The sequence below is a fragment of the Trichosurus vulpecula genome, chromosome 3, assembly GCF_011100635.1.
Source record: "Trichosurus vulpecula isolate mTriVul1 chromosome 3, mTriVul1.pri, whole genome shotgun sequence".
NCBI lineage: Eukaryota > Metazoa > Chordata > Mammalia > Diprotodontia > Phalangeridae > Trichosurus > Trichosurus vulpecula.
In genome coordinates, this window is record NC_050575.1 from 354370736 (window position 1) to 354386304 (window position 15569).

Here is a 15569-nt window from a genome sequence, read left to right on the forward strand (position 1 = left end):
TAAAATAAAAGAGTTGAAACAGATACATGATTGGGAATGTTCCTTTTAGTGCTAGAATTCGATTATTGTACAGGAGGTAGGAGTTCAGTTGGCTTTTGTAATGGGAAGTGGCACTGCTGATCAAAGGTACCTTCTCAGGGACAAGAACTCCTGGAAGTCATGACACAGAAAAGCAGTTAGTCTTCCATGAACTCAGTTTTCCTAAACTTTGTATATCTCTCACTTTTCTTCTATCTACTTTTTTATTTCATTCAAAGAGCATTTCCAATTCTTTCAAGTATTATGTTTGGAAGCTCACTTGGGAAACTTGAGGACCTTGCAAACCCAAACTTAATAAGGTTTTTCCTTCTGAAAAAAATCCCCATTTTATGGTGCAACTAAGTTACAAGGGAAAATGGCCCATGCAATGCTTGTCATTGTGTTCAGCAGCCCAATATTTCTCTTGGATGTTAGCAAATTAGAGAGGAGATAAAAAGAATCATTAGATACTTACCATAGAGAATGAAAGTGGATTTTGCATTAAAATTTTCTTGTGCTCCCAATAGGCGAAAACATGAAAGCAGACAATAGGAACAATCTTATACTAGTTAAGATAAAGAGTGGAAATAATTGTAGTCACATTAATTCTAAGAGATGCCCCATGGATAATACAGAAGGCAGCTTTTCTTTTCCCGGTGCACTTTTTTTATAAATGAGATTTATTTTAATGTAAATGCTGTCTACTTGTTCGAAGGTAGGAGACAGGATAGAAGACATTTAGCGTGGTGGAGCACAAGAGTAGGAAGCAAATTACAAACTCAGGCTCTGCCATATTCTATTTTTCATTGGTCCGAGGTCACTCAATGTTCTCTTCTTAATCTCAAATTCTCTGATAACCTGAAACTTCCCATGGATTCCAAATACGATATTTGTTCAAGTATAGGCCAGCCACAATACAGAACACATTGCTAAAATGAAGTCTCTAGGAAAGGAATGTAAGTGCATAGATAAAAGCATAGGAATATATGGACATGTATACATATATGTACATATGTACATACACGTGGATATGTAAATATGTGTATATGCATATATGTACGTATATGTGTATAAATGTGTGTGCATATGCACACAGATGGTATCTTTGTCTTCATCCAATGACCCAAGCACCCTAATTTTTATCAATTTGCTTAAATACTTATTCACATCTAATTTATGACTTTGATTGCTTGATTCAGCTGAGGTTTCTAGTCCTGTAATTATATTAGAGTTGATACAGAAGTTTCATATGTATGTATGTATACGTGTGTATACACACATGTAAATTCATATATGTAAATGAATATATTTATATATCTATATATACATATACTTTCTAGATATTATATATATAGATGAAGTTTCTACATTCACTAATATATTATATTAATACAAAATTACTGTCCAAAGAAAATATTTACTAGGAAAGCTTATTTATTTTCATCATTCTAGCTTTCCTGATCTTCATTAGTTGCTTTTTTTTATTTTTACCAAAAGTTTGACTGTAGGCTGTAGTCTGGTTTTATCCAAGATAGATTTTGAGAAAAAAAAATGTTCAGTATTGAAACCAGTATGGTAAACAGTGTTCTTCAAAACTTATTGTATATTTCTGCTTATGGGAACTGGGAATTGCCCTTGGCAAAATTATAAAGTAGGTGAAACCTCTATCATTCCTCCAGTGCTTTTTAGGTTGCTTGGGGCACTGCCTCATAAGGGAAGAAAACCAATCTAGGAGATGAATTTTCTTTAAGTTGTTAGAGACTTAGTGTTTTATCCTCCCTTGGGAAAATTTGCATTTTTTTGAAAAAGGAAGACTGGAAGAAGATATTGTTTAAGTCAAAAGAAATGAATCAATAAAGTTGAAATATTTAAGCATTTGTAATTGACAGAGGGAAGTGTTTTTGTGTAGAAGGATTTTTCAGTAACCCTTCAATTCAAAAAATTTGGCAGTCCTCTATCCAAGGATGTGTAAAGCCAACAATGGAAACCTTCTTATCCTCCTAGTGTAGAGTGAGCAAGTTATCATCCTAATCATTGGGAGCCATTATGGTATAGTGGAAAGTGATGGGTCTAGAAATATGAGCCTAGGTTTGAATCCAGATTCTGCCACTTACTCTCTGTGTGATGCTGTGAAAATCACTTATTCGCTCTGGGCCTCAATTTCTGTATCTTTAAAATGAGGACATTGTATTAGATAACCTCCTAGGTATCTTCCAACTCTAAATTTACTATCAAAGGAACCTACGATTTATCTATGCCACTATTTATATGGTCCTCCCAAGAGACTCTGAGTATGGAAAGATTTAATAAAGGAACCTATTTACAATGAGCTTTCTATGATTCAAATACCCATTAGTTCTTGTACCACAGTTTAAGAAGGTAGAGCTTTCTGGTCACCTATTGTCATATAAATATGAGGTAGGTAAGGGGACACGGTGGATAGAGTCAGGAAGGTCTTAGTTCAAATCCAGTCTCGTACACTACTTCCTAACTGTGTAACACTGGGAAGGTCTCTTAATCTTGTTTCCTCAATTGTGAAACAGGGATAATAATGAGAAAATATTTATAAAGCATCTAGCATAGTACCTGGCACATAGTAGGCATGATATAATTGCTTTTTCCCTTCCCTACAGTTATAATAAATAACCCAAGAAATTTAAAAATGTACCCCTTAGTTCTGATTATCTGAAGAGGTGTGCTTTGTCAAGCAAGATAGGTCATACATGGCAGTAATTCCCTCCACTGTTACCTGTCCTTTGAAATGTACTGTGATCCAGTAGTCATGGAAGTAAGAGAAAAGCTAAAATTCTGCCTGTGATTCTCCTTCATGAGTTACTTCTGCATTCTTGCTTCATTGTTTTCCCATCTGTTAGTTTGAAGAAACATTGCTAACATTTCACAGGAAGTTGGTGGCAAGAACTGAGAATTTGTGAGTTTGCAACTCTTTTTAGGGTCTTGAAAATAGATTGAATTGTTATTTTGATTCTAGGTAACCATTATTTGACAACATTAGTCTTTCCTAACCCTGTTCTCTTTCTCTATCTCTGTCTCTGAGTCTCTGTCTCTACCTTTGTCTATTTCTATCTCCGCCTTTGTTTTCATTTCTCTGTTTTCTCTATCTCAGTGTCACTCTCTTTCTATCTCTATCTCTTTCTCTGTATCTCTGTCTCAGTTCCCTTTCTCCTTCTGTCCCTCACTCTCATTTTCTCATATCTGAACTTCCTTTATTCTATCCATTGCTCCCTGGCCAAATAGAATGACCCTGAAATTATTACAGAACTTTGGACTAATGTCAAGTCTCGGCATCTGGTCCCCCAAAGAGATCATTGCTGTTCCTGGCAGCTTGATTAATGTAAGTATTTTTGAGACTTTACAATGATGGAGAAAATAGTATGGTCTTGATGAACTTAACTGAAGAAAACACATTAGATTAATCCATTTAGGGCAAAGGACTCAGTAGGACCCAGGATGTAATACTTCTCTAACAATAAAGCTATTTTCCATTTGAGAAGGACATCTGTCATTGGGAAACATTGCAATGGTATGATTTCTCATAGATGGTACTGGGTGAGTACTTATTTTTCTCTGTGTTCTCTACAGAGCTGATCTGTAGGAGGGTAGGAGGAGAATCTCCAACTGATTTCAAAAAGAGCAAAAGATTAGAAGGTTATCTTGCTTTCAGTTTACTTTTTGTTCATTCACAGTTGTATAGGTTTATGTTTTCAAAAGATGACCTTTATTGGCAAACATGGTCAAGCAAGTCTTCTCGATGACCTACCATGGAGAATAAGAATTTTCTAGTCTTATATAAATTGTTAATAAAATCAATAGTAGATGCCCTTCTTCTCATTAAGTGGAAAAATAACAGATTCTAAACAGAGAAGAGCTGACTTCTTTTGTGAAGGCCCCTCTTTAATGCAGGAATGGCTTGGGTATCACGTAGATCCATTTTTATAGGCTTTCTGGCCATTGTCCTAATATATAAGTAGCGAGATATATAACAGTCCTGAAATAGATGGTTCATGAGCAGCTAGGTGGTACAGTGGATAGAGCACTAGATGTGGAGTCAGGAAGATTTATCTTCCTGAGTTCAAATCTAGCCTAGTATCTATGGGCCTTAAGACCAGCTGGGACTAAGTAGAAGCAGGAGGAAGGGTCCAATGTGAGTCATGAGTTAATTATTCTAAAATATGGATAATCTGAACCCTAACCATCAATCAACAGTTCTCTTGAATGACTTTGGATATGAGGTCAAAATACAACTTATGTTAGGACTGAAATTCTGTAGGGGAAATATATAAGAATAATTTGTCCATTGCCCTAGGCCAATACTAACTGATAATTACAAGAATAGAGCTATTCTGAGGCTTTAGGGGGAATCATAATATCATAGGGATCATAGATCTAAACCTAAAAGATACCTCAGCTCCCATCTAGTCCCAATGTCCCTCATTATACAGATGTGTAAACTGAGTCCCCGGGAAGTGAAGTGACTTGCCCAAGGTCACATAGTTACTAAGTATCAGAGGTAGCAATGGAACCCAGCTCCTGTGACTCCAGCACCAAAGCTGTTTCCCATGTGCCATGCTGAGGACACAGGTGATCAATCATATTTATTGCTCTGAGGTTAGATAAGGTCCTTCTTTGTACAAAGCAGATGTACTACTGTACTTTTGTTCCTAGATTCAGCCATCTTGCCATCTGCTCTGATTTAAAGATGAACTGTTGTTAGGCAGGCCTGTTTGCTCAAAGAGCAAGTATGACACCTGGCAACATAGCCCCGTGGCATTTAGATTATGGAAGCATCCCACTATCCACTTGGCTATAGTCCCTCAAGGAGTTGTCCTGAAGTACTATCTCTGTCCTTTTTGTAGAGCAGAGGTTCTTACTCTGGAGGGCATGAATTTTCTCCCAAGTTTTAGTAATAGCATATCTACATCCTTCATAATCCTATATTTTATTTTATACATTTACCAGCTTGCCAGAGGGTCCATGACCCAAAAAACAGTTAAGAATCCCTGATATAGAAAAATTCATTAACAAAGATAGCCATGCCTATTCAGAGCTTTATGTATTCACCTTATCCTTTGTTAATACCATTTAGTTCTCATGAGTGACTTGAGTATGGCAGAGGCTATGCTATTTTTCATGTTTATATCTGCAGTGCCCAGCATAGTGCCGTATATCACTGTGGTAGATAGTTAATAATTGTTTGCTAAATTGATTTGGGTTGGATTTCAAATCTGTATGTAACAGCCTTGCCCAAAGTTGTACTAGATTTGTTGTTGAGTTGTTTCAGTTGTGTCTGACTCTTTGTGACCCCATTTGGGGTTTTCTTGGCAAAGATATCAGAGTGGTTTGCCATTTCCTTCTCCGGCTCATTTTATAGATGAGGAAACTGAGGCAAACAGAGTTAAGCAACTTGCCCACAGTCACACAGCTATTGTGTCTGAGGCAGGATTTGAACTCAGGTCTTCCTCCCTTCAAACCTGGTACTCTATCCACTGCACCACATAGCTGCCCAGCATTGTCATTTAGAGTCAACTGACCACAGTGATGCTGATCATCCCAGGTAAGAGTTCATTTTAAGCAGCCACAGAAATCAGCACTGACACATGTGCTTAGGATGGAGAGAAACCAAATCAGGACTGATCAAAGTCAGATAATGGGTAGAAAGAAAGAGAGGCAGCAGGCCAAAAGATACTCAGCCATTCCATTCTAATACTTCTTGTTCAATTTTCACAGAAATATGTGCTTATGAGGAGAATTGGGAGAATTCTGAACCCATGCTTTAACTTGATACTTGATAGGAATTGTCTGGGATAGAGACTGTGGAAGTGCCAATTTTTCAGGCCCAGTGATTTTAGAAGAGATAATGTCACACACACACACACACACACACATACACACACATACACATACACACACATACACATGCACTCATGCACACACCCCCCATACAGTTATGATGATCTTTGAGCTTTCTTTGAGTGGGTATTTGTTGTAAGTTTTATAGACATGTTCTGAAAGAGGGGTGGACAGTCTCCTGTTCTCTCTCCCTGCCTCTACCCCGAAAATGCAGGCCACCTGTTATATTAGCATTTGGACATATGGGGCTCTTAGTAGCTCTTTCCACATCTGTCTAGACTGCTTTAAAAATTTAGTTGCAAAAAGGAGATAACTAGGTCCCCAAATCTGGGAAGGTAGTAGAGGATGCATTGGATTGGGAGTGGCATAGCATGACAGCCCATCTCACTTCTGCCACTAACGATCTGTGTAAATGTTGGGCAAATCTGTTCACTTCTCTGGTCCTCGGTTTACTTATCTATGAAACGTGGCATTTGGATTGGATATTCTTTAAAGTGCCCTTCAGCTTTAAAATCTTCTAAGATTATAAGTCAAAACACAGTTGTGGTAGAAGTTTTTGAGTTGTTTTTTTTTTTTTCCTGGCAGTGGTGATGGATTTTAACTGTCCTATCGTTACCTGTGAGTTTACAAGCAGTGGCATTCATTTATGAGGTGGCATATGAGGGTGAGGGAGGTTTATAATGTGGATCTTTTAGATTGTGTTGATCATGTAAGCATAAATACAGAGAGCAATTAGTTACTAGTAACTAACTTCAGAATAGTAATTGTTTCTAGTAACTCATTCACCTACATTGTGAAATAGGATCATTCATAATGTGACCACCTGGTTGAAGGCCAAGTTGGCATAAATCGGCAAATGGTAGCCTTCAATGGGTTTATGCTGGGGAAGGGGCAGATGTTTCTTTTCTCCATCACCTTTTCCCCTGCCTGGATATAAAATGACTGTTCAGAAGGCTGATATTCCCCAACCATCCCCTACAACCTTCAAAAAAGATCATAAATACCCCTGGGCATTTTCTTTTTAAAAATATTCTCCCTCATTTTTTTTTCCTTTTTAATAAATTACTGTTTATTTGTTTTTAATATTTAAAAATTCCAAAAGACAGTTTCTTTTGTAAAAAATATATTTTCCTTTAAAATTAACAAATATTTTTCTCCCTCCAAACTTCTAATCGAATAATAGGAAAAGAAAATCAAAATCCTTGTAATAAACATACATGGTCAAGCAAAATAAATTTCCATATTTGGTATTTTAAAAAGTGTATACCTCATTCTGCATCTTGAGTCCCTCATTTCTCTGCCAAGACATTTTTTTTTATCATTGATGCTCCAGAATTGTGGTCAGTCATTGAATTATTTAGAATTCTTAATCCTTTAGTAGCTGTTTATCTTAACAATGATATTGTCATTATATACCATTCTCCTGGTTCTGAGGACATCACATCATTAATCTCCTACTATGTGCCAGGCACTGTCCTAGTGCTGAAGATGGAAATATAACAGCTATGTAGTCTTATGCTATTTCCTTTTTGTTTCTGTATCCTCAAAGTCTACTACCCTGCCTGACACAGAGTAGGTAGTTAATACATTCTGAATGAATAGTTGGCTGGCTGGCTGGCTGGCTGAATTCCTAAGGACAGCAACTTGAAAAGAGGGAAAACTCCCCAATCTTGAACATTTTCCTTAAAATGAAGCTGAAAACATATTAGATGCTGTTCTTCCAGTCTATACTATATCCTTACCTTTTTCATCTTTCAACATTACAAACCTGGGGTATCACATAATGTTGTTTTTTTGTTTAACAAGATCTACTTCATAATAGGCATGGAGCAGTCTGGACTTTGTCCTCTCATTACATTTACTAGCTGGATCAGTTCCTTTGAGCTTCAAGTGAGTCCCTTAACACATCTAAGCCATTTTGGAAACTCCACTTTTTAATTTGGGGTAGGGCTGTTATCCAACCTACTTTGAATTTCAGAATTTTCATGTTCTTTTTAACATGTGGAAAAAGTGCTGAAAAGTGATGGGTCCCATGTCATAGATGGATTAAAGTGTAATGAATATCCCCAAGAGAGCTCAAAAATATCCTGACATTCTGCCAGCTGAGATGAAGCAATTGAATGAATTTGTTTGAAATGTCTAGACTTGGGGACACCCTTGAGCCCTGATGAAGTTTTTATGTAAAGCTCTTGGAGGGAAACAGGGTCAAATAAGGTGTAGGTATGAAATGCTTGTCTGCAAGTTGATGAGACAAGTGAAGGGAAGGTTGTGTTTTGACCTAACCAAAATATCTAGAAAACTCTTCCAGTTCAATTTCATACTCTGCAAAAAGTTGAAAAGGGTTTGGTTTGGAATAGGACTACAAGTGGGTCATCCCTGGGTTATATAACCTGTTCTTGGGTCCATCAGACTATGAGCTATCCTTGCTGCAGGGAAATCTGCCCCCTTGTCTCCTATGCATTTCTTCACCTAGGTCCTCAAAGCAAAAGCTCAGTGGGGTGGTTTATGGTTCCAGCATGGATTTTTGGATGGCATAGGAAAGTAGTGCTTACCCACATAACTGTGGTTGCTGAGTCAATTGAGTTGATTCTTGAGTCTTTTATCTTTAAATTACTTGATTTCCATACCTCTAACTGTTTTCAATATATATTTACTTTGTGGCTCCTTTCTCTAAGCCACATGTATGGATTAGATTGCAGTTATTATTCCTGAATGATTTGTGTCACTTGCGCTCCCTCTCCCTCTCTCTCCCTCTCTCTCTCTCTCTCTCTCTCTCTCTCTCTCTCTCTCTCTCTCTCTCTATCTCTCTCTTTGTCTCTGTCTCTATTTCATGTGTTTCAGAATGACCATGGAAAGTATAACACTGATATATAAACATAACATTTTACAGTTGGTAATGATGATTTTACAGTCTGTCAGGCCCCTGTGCTATCCTACAGCTAGATTTGGGGACTATTGATCTTCCTTTTCTCTTACTGATTGAGGGCCCACAGATTTTTAAGTTGACTCTGTAGATATATGTAGAGTTGGCTATGAAGGGAGAACCTAATGCCCAGCTGCTAATCTGGCATGATATCAGTGTTAAAATGAGGAGGAAATGTGTACTTGTTCAAAGCATTTTTTGAGAATTATATTTAATTTTTGAAATATCGTATCACTTCAATTGTTATTTTAAAGGAAGCTATAGTTTTGTTGTTGTTTGTTTTTTTAAAGAAAGGCACAGTTTTGATCATAGACAGACTGGTATGTTTCACTGCATTACAAATAAAATTAGATCATCAAGGATTTTGTTTTTAGGGACACCCAGCACAAGGTAGAATCCAAATTTAGGATTCCCATCAGGTTTTGTGTCCACAAACGTACACATTTCAAAGCAGCAATTTAAACAAGAGCGTTTTGGCTAAAGCTGCTGAATGATATGCTAACTTAAAAATGAGGGGCGGGGGGAGATACTCACTTTCATCAACTAGAGAGAATTATTTAATGCTTCAAAAGTTTTCTTATTATCTATTAATATGCAGAAATGTGCATTCAATGGGGCAAGACTTTTATTATGCTTTTCATTTCTGATAAGTCAACTGTAATTCTTGAGTAATCAGTAAGCCCTGGGATGAAAATTCATCCTTCAAAATTTAAAAGGCTGTTTAATAACTGATGACTCCTAGAAGAGTAACTCAATAGAGGGTTTGTGATTATTAGATCTATACAAATCAGTGATGGAAAAAAAAGTATTGTCTTATCTGAAATTATCTGATCTCTTTTCCCCTTCCCTGATTTTCTGTATGTAGGTTGGGACAGCTGGAAATTTGTCCAAGCAGCAACCATGATGAAATTAAGTCATTCACAGACCCTTCCACTGGGATATTTATTAAGCACTGTGGCTCTCTTGCTTTTCCACCTGGACAAAATAAGTGCTGAGGCTGAAGGTGAAGGAACTGGAAATGATACAAATGAATGTACTGGCTCTTATTATTGTAAGAAAGGTGTGATTTTGCCCATATGGGAGCCCCAAGATCCTTCCTTTGGAGATAAAATTGCTAGAGCTACTGTGTATTTCGTGGCAATGGTCTACATGTTCCTGGGGGTATCTATCATTGCTGATCGATTCATGTCCTCAATAGAAGTCATCACATCCCAAGAAAAAGAAATAACCATAAAAAAACCCAATGGAGAGACCACCAAGACCACAGTGAGGATTTGGAATGAGACAGTTTCCAACCTAACATTGATGGCTTTGGGCTCCTCAGCTCCTGAGATCCTTCTTTCTGTGATTGAAGTTTGTGGCCATAACTTTACAGCGGGAGATCTTGGCCCCAGCACCATTGTTGGAAGTGCTGCATTCAATATGTTCATTATCATAGCTCTCTGTGTCTATGTGGTTCCTGATGGAGAGACAAGGAAGATTAAACATTTGCGAGTGTTCTTCGTGACTGCAGCATGGAGCATCTTTGCCTATACCTGGCTCTATATGATTCTGTCTGTCATATCACCAGGAGTTGTAGAAGTCTGGGAAGGCTTGCTTACTTTCTTCTTCTTCCCTATCTGCGTTGTGTTTGCTTGGGTTGCAGACAGAAGGCTTCTGTTTTACAAATATGTCTATAAGAGGTATCGAGCTGGCAAGCAAAGGGGAATGATCATTGAACATGAAGGAGACAGACCCTCTTCCAAAGCTGAAATTGAAATGGATGGGAAAGTGGTCAACTCTCATGTGGATAATTTCTTGGATGGAGCTCTTGTTCTGGAAGTTGATGAGAGAGACCAAGATGATGAAGAAGCTAGGAGAGAAATGGCCAGGATCCTGAAGGAGTTGAAACAGAAACACCCAGAAAAGGAAATTGAGCAGTTAATAGAATTAGCCAACTACCAAGTCCTAAGTCAACAGCAGAAGAGTCGTGCATTCTATCGTATCCAGGCTACCCGTCTAATGACTGGAGCTGGCAATATTTTAAAGAGACATGCTGCAGACCAGGCCAGAAAAGCTGTCAGCATGCATGAAGTCAATACTGAAGTGGCAGAAAATGACCCAGTCAGTAAGATCTACTTTGAGCAGGGGACTTATCAGTGTCTTGAGAACTGTGGCACAGTGGCCCTCACCATTATCCGCAGAGGTGGTGATTTGACCAATACTGTTTTTGTTGACTTCCGAACAGAAGATGGCACAGCTAATGCGGGCTCTGATTATGAATTTACTGAAGGTACTGTGGTCTTCAAACCTGGAGAGACTCAAAAGGAAATCCGTGTTGGCATCATTGATGATGATATTTTTGAAGAAGATGAGAACTTCCTCGTGCACCTCAGCAATGTCAAAGTGACATCAGAGGCATCAGAAGATGGAATCCTGGAGGCCAATCACATTGCAACCCTTGCTTGCCTGGGCTCTCCTTCTACTGCCACTGTCACTATTTTTGATGATGACCATGCAGGCATCTTTACCTTTGAGGAACCTGTGACACATGTGAGTGAGAGTATTGGCATCATGGAGGTCAAAGTGTTAAGAACATCTGGAGCAAGAGGAAATGTTATCGTTCCCTACAAAACAATTGAAGGGTCTGCTCGTGGTGGAGGAGAGGACTTTGAGGATACTTGTGGAGAGCTGGAATTCCAGAATGATGAAATTGTGTAAGTACTGCTATTTTAATGTTCTTTTAAATGAAATTTTATGCATTGAATAGACTGTTGACTTTAGAAGACTACTTTGAACATGTCAGTCTTTAGCTAAATACCAGTTGCTCACATGGGCACACACATACATTGGATTAATAGCGTTTTGGATAATTTTTGAAAAAGTATTTTTAAAACATTACAGGTAATGATAGGAGGAAACTTCTGCCTACATGTATCATAACATCCACGAGACAGCAAATAATTTATATTCTGCTTTGAACAAATATTCCACAAGGAAAGCAGTATCTAAAACCATTATTACAGCCTAATTGATGGCAAAGAAGATATAAGAAAATCACTAAAAAAGGAAACATATCTCTTTAGCTCTTTATGACCACCAGGGCTAGATGACGGTAATACTTCCATTCTTGTTTGACACTGTGTAACTTAAGAATATAAATATAAAATACAGAATTGTTTGGACCAGAATGTTAATTCATTATAGTGATGAAATGATCAACTCTGTTCTCTCTGTTGTATACTGTTTTGGGGACGACTGAAAAGCTTGTTTCTAGTTGAGTCTTTTATTTTATGGTATCAGTCAGACTGTCTTCTGGTGTGTGTTTGTGTAGTGAAGGGGAGCAGAGGAGTCAAGGGCATTGCATGAGACACCTAATTGTCAGTAGGTGGCTTGATCTAAAGAGGGAAGGACAAAGGAAGAGAAGAAAAGAATCAGCTTTCTTTCTGTGAATATATATATTACTGTGGCATTGCCTAAAGAAACCGTACCCATGCAGTCTTTGACCTTAAAGTCCAGATAGCAGGAGGATGTGATGCTGCAATTAGGCATAACAACACCACTCTGCCAACAGTCCTTTAAAGGAGTTGCTTTCCCCTCTGTGCCTATGAGATTGTGTTGTCAATGTTCCAACTTACCGGGGGAGAGCCCAACTCAATTTGCTATAGTCCTTTCACCATCATTTAATCATTTAAGTGCTGAAATGATTTATAATATCCATGCCTTCGTGAAGAGTTCTAATTTCTGTGCACTGAAACCTGGGGAAGTCAAGGAAAGATGAAGACTGAGCTTTGTGAGGCCATAATAATTAGGGGATTTCACAGAACATAAAGATAGGGCTTTTAATTTCTAGAGGCGTTTAGTTATGACTTTATACGTTGATATCATGAAAGGTACCAGACGAACATCACTGGAAAAGAAAACTCCATTTATTCAAAACATAGCCAAAGCAAAGTCAGATTTCCCAGCTCATATTCTTATTGTCTATAAGTCTCTCCTTAATGATCTATTGAACTGGCAAAAAGTCATTGATTAGAATTGCTCCATCAAATCGACAGAAGAGATTTTCACCTTTCAATCTTTAATACAATTTCCTATATTGAGCTCTGTGTGTGCATGTTTCTCATCTCAGATAAGCCAAATATAATTCTCAATTGGCAAATGGAAGAGAAATGTACCAAACTAGAAAACTTTGGTATGAAATTATAACCTTCACAGTTCAAGTGGGTGTTTAATAACTGATGACTGCTAGAAAATGAGTACATATATCACATATCCATCTCTCTCTCTTGATCTGTCAGTTTATCTATACTTATCTATTTATCAGATATATCACTTACAGAAATAAATATATTTGTTCAAAATATATAGTTAAATCATTTTTAATATTGTAAAACCTGTCTATATAATGCACATTTGTAAATACACACATATACACACACATGTGCATGCATAAATATATTCCCATATAGGACCAACATACCGTGACAGTGTGTTTATATTTGTATATCTATTTACCTCTTCATGAGATGTAGCATATACATAGATACATGTATGTATGCCTATATGTGTATACATGTATATATGCATGTACAAACATGTATGTTTATATAGGTACCTGTTAATGACATAGTAGATGAAAACTCTGTTTTAGAGTCATGAAGACCTGGGTTAAAGACCTGACTCTGCCATATCCCAGCGTGGTGATCATAGGCAAGTTACTTCATCTCTCATTGGCCCAGTCAACTTTAAAACTATGTAAAGCAGAGTTTGTGTTGTGAATTTCTACTCAAAGAACCTATCATCTTAGAATAGTGACTTGTCCAGGGTTACAGGGCCAGTGTGGGTTGAACATAGGATTTGTATCAATGTCTTTCTGGCTCTAAGACCACCTCTATATGCACCATATTACACCTTCTGCCTCTTTTTAGAGTATATTTAATGAGAGTATTAAATTTAATGATTATGGCATATTGGTCTGTTAGTAGGTAAAGAATGGACATAAACTGGTGAGGATTTTTTCCTGGGGACTTGCACTGATGAGATTCTGAATTGTTATCCACATAGATACATTTTTTCCTATTGACACCTTCGTATTCCGTGCTCTAAACACCTCAATACATTTCTTGTTTTTCTCCATTAGATGACATCCAGTTGAGAAATTAATAGAATCAATAATGAAGGTCATCAAACTAAAGTTGTATTGCCTGTCATTTGAAAGATTCAATAAAACAGCCTTGAAATATAGCTGGTTATGTTTAGGCTTCAGATGTTTCCCTCTGAAACACTTGATTTCCCACTTCTATTAAGACTAATGTTCTTGCATAGTATTCACTTGAATGCAGGGTTGCCCTAACTGACATGCTATCCAGCACTCTTACTAAACCATAAATAAACAACCTTTTAGCTGGAATATAGAAGAAGATTTTAAAAAAGGAAAGTAAGAATAATGGCGATTAGATGGAATAATTTATTTTGCCAAACTCCATTTAAAACATTGTATTGCCAAATTAGATTGATTTTACTTGCCCAGCAAAAGCAGTAGTGCCAATCTTTGACTTCAGTAGTATATTCACTCATCAAAATTGATCAACATTTCAGTGGCAGGACTTCTTTGGATCCCAAATTTTGAAAATCATTTTAAGCCCATCCAAACCTGCCTTAGTGCCCTGAGATGGTGAGAACTTGTATTACATTGGTGAATTACAGTAAATACTTTTGATTGAATGAGATACCAGGTGACTGTGCCTATATTCTTTTGGCCTACTAGGATTTAATTGAAAAGGGTCTAATGAAATCCACTACTGAGTACCTTGGAAACTACTATTTACTACTCACCATGAATTTTCCTCTTCTTATCTCTTAATATAGTTAGCTATGTCAATAAAGTTCCTCTAGGTGCTGGCCTGTCCACCATCAACTCTCAGCATCACTTCATCAGGTTAAACACAGTAATGGCAAGCAAAGTAGGACTTTTTGTTGTCTTTGGTTTTAGAGTGCTTCTCAGCACTAAAGCAATCAAGTGTCTGTGATTAAGTCTTGCCTTTATTTGTAGGAAGGCCCACACCATTTTGCTAGTTAGGTCACAAGAGGTGTGAAACCCTCAAGAGGTGCAGAAACCCTCAAGAAGTGTGAAGAAGCCCTCAAGAGGTGTGAAGTGCTCTGACTCTGAAAAAGTATATATATATATACTCAGGTTAGCATTTTGTTTGGGGCTCACTTATTGGAAGAATGTTGGTGTGGAGAGTCTGGGTAGCCATTAAGGAGCCCCATGGCTTTGAAAACGCAGATGTTTGTGCTTCTCTCTCTGGTTACTATGTATGTATAAGCTTTGGTCAGACAGCTAGAAGCCTGTCTGTTGATTTGTGTTATTTGCTCTGTTTATATTTTCTCTGTTTGTAATTTCTGTCTGTATTTGCTCTGAACTAAGTGAATGATATATGTATGTTTGATTAAAGTGAGATTGTAAACCCCTTAAAGTTGCTTTCCTTAGAAAAGCAGATCAAAGAACCTCCACTAGCAGCCCTCCTATTTGCTGGTGGTGTTGGTCTTACACAGCCAGCAGCCACAGGCAACATTGTTGTTACAAACACACAACCTCTGTTCTGAGTTTGGTCATACTTCTCTTTAAATGCTATCTTTAAAGCCCTCCAAGTGAAGTAATTACTAGAAAGGCACTGATTTCATGGTTATAATACTTAAAGAAACCATTACCTAGGATGAAAATCAAGTGTAACCTAATAAGAAGTAGACATAAAAGAGATATTTTATGTTATTCCTT

At 37.5% G+C, this 15569-nt stretch overlaps 1 protein-coding gene across 4 annotated transcripts in view; it reads left to right on the plus strand.

Annotated features, from left to right (window-relative positions):
- The window catches only part of SLC8A1 (solute carrier family 8 member A1), a 490734-nt gene that overhangs the window by 82909 nt on the left and 392256 nt on the right, over nt 1-15569 (plus strand). For all 4 annotated transcript variants that reach the window (XM_036752241.1, XM_036752244.1, XM_036752242.1 and 1 more), the window contains exon 2: nt 9675-11505. In XM_036752241.1, the coding sequence (XP_036608136.1) occupies nt 9710-11505 (1796 nt within the window). In that variant the 5' untranslated portion in view covers nt 9675-9709. The remainder of the gene's footprint in view (nt 1-9674; nt 11506-15569) is intronic.